This window comes from Microcaecilia unicolor, chromosome 2 (genome assembly GCF_901765095.1).
Source record: "Microcaecilia unicolor chromosome 2, aMicUni1.1, whole genome shotgun sequence".
NCBI classification, from domain to species: Eukaryota; Metazoa; Chordata; class Amphibia; order Gymnophiona; family Siphonopidae; genus Microcaecilia; species Microcaecilia unicolor.
In genome coordinates, this window is record NC_044032.1 from 439633284 (window position 1) to 439639456 (window position 6173).

The following is a 6173-nucleotide window of genomic DNA, read 5'->3' on the forward strand; positions in this document are numbered from 1 at the left end:
TCAAGGTCTTACCACTGATCATCTGTTGGTTATATTGACATTAAAACTTTATACACAAGTATTCCACAAACTTAAACCATTAATTTGGTCCAATGTTTACTGGAAGTCAGTCAAGCGGGACATAGGGTTTCAGTCCAATTCTTGACTATCATCACCACAATCATTCTAACTCGCAACTACTTTAATTTTGTTAACAAGTTTTAATTACAAAAACATGGGGTAGCTATGGGAACAGTGGATGCCTCCAGTATTGCTAACCTTTATGTTGCAGAGTTTGGACAAATGAATATCCTTCTCATTGGTTTATTAACATTTTAATATGGGTATACTTTATATTTATTTATTGCATGTGTATCCCACCTTATCCCACCTCTTTGCAGGCTCAAAGTGGCTTAGATGATTTTTTTTGTTTTGTTTTATCTGGACATCATCAGAACAAAGATTTGAACAAAGGTTAAAAGAGTTTGTAGAATGGATTAATTCTTTGGATAATAGTGTACAGTCACCCATCATGAAGAAAGGGTTACATTTTTGGATACGTTAGTTTACAAGTTTAATGGTAGATTGACCGCATTGTTTTTCTAAAATCAACTGACAAGAATAATCTTTTGAGATATTCCAGTTGTCATCCTTGTCAATAGAAAAATGCAGGACCTATTGGCCAATTTTTGTGTATTAGAAGAATCCGTGGATCCTTACAAGAATTTCAGGAAATGGCCAAGGAATTGGGTCTACGTTTTAAGGAGAAGGGATATCCTAGAAAGGCGATACAAGCTTATTTTCGAGCATGTTATGCTAATCCAGAATTGTTATTGAATTACAAGAACCACAAGAAAAACAGATTTGTGTTCTCTCTCATTCAGACAGATCAGCAGCCATAGTGTGCTGTATCAATAAACACTGGCATATCCTCCAATTACATCAGGTTTTTCATCAAGGACCTTGTGTTGCCTTTTCTAGGGATAAAAATCTGGCTAGTCATTTGATATCTTCTACATATACCTCTGTACAGAAAGCAGAGGGGGCCCCTTGTAAGGGGCATCAACCCTGTGGTCATTGTAAAGATTGCCCTATGTTTCTAACTTGTGATACAGAAAGTATATCATCTAAAAAATTCCACAAATTGTGGTTCTATGTTTGTTATATATGTCATTATATGCCCTTGTTCGAAACTGTATGTTAGGAACACCACTAAGACGATCAGACAAAGGTTGAATGAACATCGTAGTAGATTGAAAACCAAGATACTGACTGCTCCGATGGTGCCATACTGTATTGATCAACAGCACGTTTTCACAGATATGAGATGGTGTATTACTGAACAAACACCAGGACAATTCCAGGGAGATTGCAAAGCCTTTTTGCCTCTGCACGAACAGTACTGGATTTTTCAATTAAGTTCTGTTTTTCCCATGGGATTCAATGGAATGCCACTGTGTGAAATGCAGGGTTTAACAAAGTTGGATGAAACAGTGTGATGTCATTACGTTAATGATGGATATATATCTTTTAGGTTTCTGCACTGCCATGATGGAGACCCGTTAAGCAAAGTTTAAAATCTAAGGAATGGAAGCACTGGCGTCCCTGATGAAGGAATAGCTGAAACAGGGTGCTTTGCTGGACGTGCGCTGATCTGCAGTCAAGTGAAAATACACATGAAGTTCACGTTAATTGAGAATTAGATTCAGCTGAGCCAGGCTTGACTGCAGCCAACCCTTTTGAATCTAAACCTCACTATATACTGAACTTTAAAGTGAGTAATCTAGTCACCTCAAAGCTTCTACAAGAACGCTACACTATGATGAAAGGAAATGCCATAAGAGATGAGGAATACAAGTGGCAGTGAAGTGAAAATACACATGAAGATAAGTTCACATTTTACTGCTTTAATTACTGGTGCTTTAATAGTGGAATGTACGGTATATACCCACATGATAGTGAAAGAAGTCTGTTTGAAAGGATGGATGAACTAATATTTGCATAATACAAAAAAGTGGTGAAAGACTGTTTAAAAATATATAAAATTCACGAGAAGGAACAATTGTGGAGAAGCTAATGATATATAGAGATAATTAAGTGAGCTGAAAGGATCAGCGTTTCTCACCGATATCAAGCTCGGCTGATTGGAACAGCCTATACTGAACATTTCCTTACTCTTCCAAATTTGAATTTTTTGTAGATATTCATAGTTCTTTTAATCCCTGTGTCAGTAGCAAAGAAGTGGGATTAAGTCAGTTGCTAGTACAATTACTGCAAGGGCACATTAACAACTCATCTGGAAATCACAAAACATCCTCCAAAGTTCAATCTCGCCTCATTTAAGGTCAATTCATGATGCCACATTAAAAGACTGGGTAAAAATAGAGTTCACAGGCAAGTAACAAGGCTGGTCTCACATTTGCAAAAGCACACCTGGAAGATTCTCAAGCCTTTTGGGATAATGTTCTATGGACAGATGAGTTAAAAGCAGAACTCTCTGGACAAGCAGGTCCCATTATTCTGGCATTCAGCATTCAACACTAAAAGCATCACCACATCATACCAACAGTCATACATGGTAGAGGTAGAGCAGTGGTGTGGGGATGCTTTGCTGGCTCAGGACCCCAAAAAACATGCCATTAACAAAGGAACCACGAATCCTAACTGTACCAGAAACTTTTTAAGCAGAATGTCTGATCCTCTGTCCATGAGCTGAAACTGAAGCGTAATTAGGTTATGCAGAAAGACAACAATCCAAAATACAAAAGAAAGTTTACATGTGAATGACTAATGACAAATAAAATTAAGGTTTTGGGTTAGACTAGACAAAGTACTGACTTGAACCCAATAGAGATTCTGTAGTAGGCCTGGAAATGAACAGTCCATGCTTGAAAACCTTCAAATGTGTCTGATTTAAAGTAGTTCTGCAAGAATAAGTAGGCTAAGATTCCTCAACATATGCAAAAGACCAATATCAAATTATTGAAAGCCTTTGGCTGCAATTATTGCTGCTAAAGGTGGTACACTGTTATTAAGTTTATGGGGCAGTTACTCTTTTCACATAGGTGATAGGGGTGTTGAATAACTTTGTTCCTTAAAGAAATGATAATGTAAAAGCTGTGTTGAGTTTAAAGGGTAAAGGATCACGAATTTGATAAACCACCTTTCTTGCTACACACAAAAGCTGTTTATATATTTATAGTGAGCTCACAAGACATTTGTAGTTAGGGTAATGTAATGTTGAGATATGTGACTTGCGCAGGATCACAACCAGCCACTTGGGTTGCCCTTGTCTAATATTACATTTTGTTGAAAAAAAAATCAGCAGCCAATCGGAGTGACAGAAAGGAAAAGGAGGGGGAATTTGTTCCAAAGAATGTGAACACAGATACAAATAAAGGATACTAAATAAATATATTTTGACTTATTTTCACAGCTAAATCCACTTTGCAGAGGTCAGGACCGAATGAACAAAAAATGGCTTACTTAATTTATGAAAGTACTGTCAAGTTAGTCTAACAAAACGGTATCATCTTTATTTATTTATTTATTTATTTTTTTTTGGGGGGGGGGGGGGGGGGAAACACTTGTTTTTATTAACCTTTACTGCAATACATTAGGAGAACCGACCAAACTGCTTTATCCGCAGACAAATCGAACATATGCGTTTTTGATTTTTTTCAGGAGGCTATGAGCAGAATTAACGGTCACTAAGAAACCACACACACAGATAAAGAGGAAAAAAAAATGTATGAGTTATTACTTGACAATTCCGTTTTCCAGGTAGGTAGTCCTGTAGAAGCCGACCAGGCTGCCGTTCAGCCTGCCGTCGAACAACAGGTTGAGCCGGAAGTTGCCGGAGCTGGGCTGCAGCTCCTCCGCCGCCTCCACCACCACGTACTCGTTGGCCAGGTACTGGAAGCAGCTCCGCAGCGGCACCAGGCGGCCCGTGCGCGCTTCGATTAGGGACGGGGTCAGGGTGACGCGCGTCTCGCGCAGGTGCAGCCACAGGTGGCGCGTGGCGCGTTCCAGGCGCAGCTCGATGCTCACCGCACCCCAGTACGAGTCGTCGGCCATGTAGACACTCAGCCTCAGGTTGTAATGCTCTGGGATAACGTAGTCCGGTAGCCGGAAGTTTTTCCAGTCCCCCTGGTCATTGGTGCTCGGAGGGCAGGGGGGACTGTATTGGGGAGGGGTGCGGGAGGGCGCCGCGGACGGCCCCAGGGTGGGCAAGGGTGGCGCGGACGGCCCCGGGGTGGGGGAGGGTGGCGCGGACGCCCCCGGGGTGGGGGAGGGTGGCGCGGACGCCCCCGGGGTGGGGGAGGACGGGCAGGGCTCAGGTCGGGTGAGCCCCACGCCCAGCCCCACCGCCAGCCCCACAGCGGCCACCGTGGCACAGATCAGAGCCACGTGCTTGCCCCGCATGCAGTAGCGCTTGGTCTTCCACCCGTCGTCGTCCATCGCCAGCCTTTCCATTCCTCTTTGCAAACTCTTCTCAGGAGCTGAAGTACAAAAAGTAGCCGAAACCAAGTAAATTGCGATAAAAGGTCTATCCCAAGCTTTTTAGAAGTAAACTCCGTAGATTTGTGTATCCGTTTTTTTTTTCTGGAGTGTTTTGCCTCTTTTTCGCGTTCAGATGCACAGCTTGAAATTGCAGCCTGCCCGCTGCGGTGCGAGAGAAGAGTAGTACAAGGCTCCCGGCTGGCAAAAGAGGGTTGGTGATGTTCTCTTTGCTCCTTTATAAATGCCGCATCTTCATTCCCTCCCCCTGCCTTTCGGTGCTGAGTTAAACATAAATCGGCGGTGCAGTGTTATCAGTAGTCGTCACATGCTAAGACTCCGTCAGCAACTTTGAGATGGAGTGGACCACACAAAGAAAAGGGTAACAACTAAACTCTTCCATCATCTGTCTGTCCTTTATTGCAGTGGCGTCTTTCTTTGGCCAGAAATATTTGGGATGGCACCAGGGGTAAGCTATGTATGTGTCAATTTCGCATACCATACCATACCTCCCCCCCCCCCCCCCCCCCCCCCACACACACACACACACACACACACTTTTAAGTTAGCATGATAATTGATAACGTCATTGAACAAATCCTTCTGTATGGGAGTGTGCTGTATTCTACAGGATTAGTCAGAATCTTTATATAAACCCTGAAGGTACTGTTCTATAACCACAAACTTCATGTACCCCAGCAATGGAGTTATCCTTCTTGGAACATGTCATACAGAAAATATTCAAATTGTGATTATCACCTTATGAACAGCACAAGCTCCTTCCACTCCACTTTGTTTAAAGCAGACAAGTTTTAGTTTGTGTGGTGACTCTATAGCAGTGATGGCGAACCTATGGCACGCGTGCCAGAGAGGGCACATGGAGCCCTCTCTGTTGGCACGCGCGCCGCCGGTCGCCTCACCCGAAACTTAGCCCTCCCACCCACCCGGCGTCAAGCTTCAAGTTTTCTACTTATCAGGATTAGGTTACTGTTTTAATTTTATGTCTGTATGTTCCTGTGTGTCCTGTGATAAATGGCATAAATTAAACCAGCTAATTATTAAGGAATCATTTCTTTAGTTTTAAATTAGTGCTTTAAGGTTACCCCGCGAGATTGCCTATCAACTGCAGTGGTAGTAAATCTCAAAGGAGTGTTTTTTTTCCAGGATTGTATATTATTTCATTTAAGCAATGTTTGTTTGATTTGTGACGTGATGTTAAATACCTGATGGTTTTTGATTTCCGGTAAATTGCTTTCACTAGAAGTGCAAGCACTTTTTAGTTATAGTAGCTATAAATAGATTAAGGGTTTACGATAATTTATCTTTGTTAGCTCCGGTACTCACATCCAGATTCTAAATCTGGATAAGACAGATAAAGTAATAACCTTCTCCTCTTTTCCTCTCCTGAAGTATTAATTAATTCTAATTACACCAGCATGAAGTTTTAATACGAAAACTTAAACTTACAGTTTTTATTTTGATGTATAGTCCTATTTTCAGTCACCATAATATCCAATGCTTGCAGTGAGCAGTAAACTCAAATTCCATATCATCAAGCTGATCAATCCATAGACTGGTGGGTTGTGTCCATCTACCAGCAGGTGGAGATAGAGAGCAATCCTTTTGCCACTTATTAAGGTGGGTGGGAGAGAGGCCTGCGTGGTGCTTGGGTGGGAGAGAGGCCTGCGTGGGTG

General features: G+C 42.0%; 1 protein-coding gene across 2 annotated transcripts in view; it reads right to left on the bottom strand.

Moving 5' to 3' along the window:
* ENPEP (glutamyl aminopeptidase) overlaps nt 1-4851 on the bottom strand; it is a 114475-nt gene extending 109624 nt beyond the window's left edge. Inside the window, exon 1 of one of the 2 annotated variants that reach the window (XM_030190855.1) lies at nt 3743-4851. In XM_030190855.1, coding sequence (XP_030046715.1) covers nt 3743-4455 — 713 coding nt within the window. In that variant the 5' untranslated portion in view covers nt 4456-4851. The remainder of the gene's footprint in view (nt 1-3742) is intronic. The other variant, XM_030190854.1, reaches the window with a different exon arrangement.
* Nucleotides 4852-6173: the final 1322 nt, after the last annotated feature.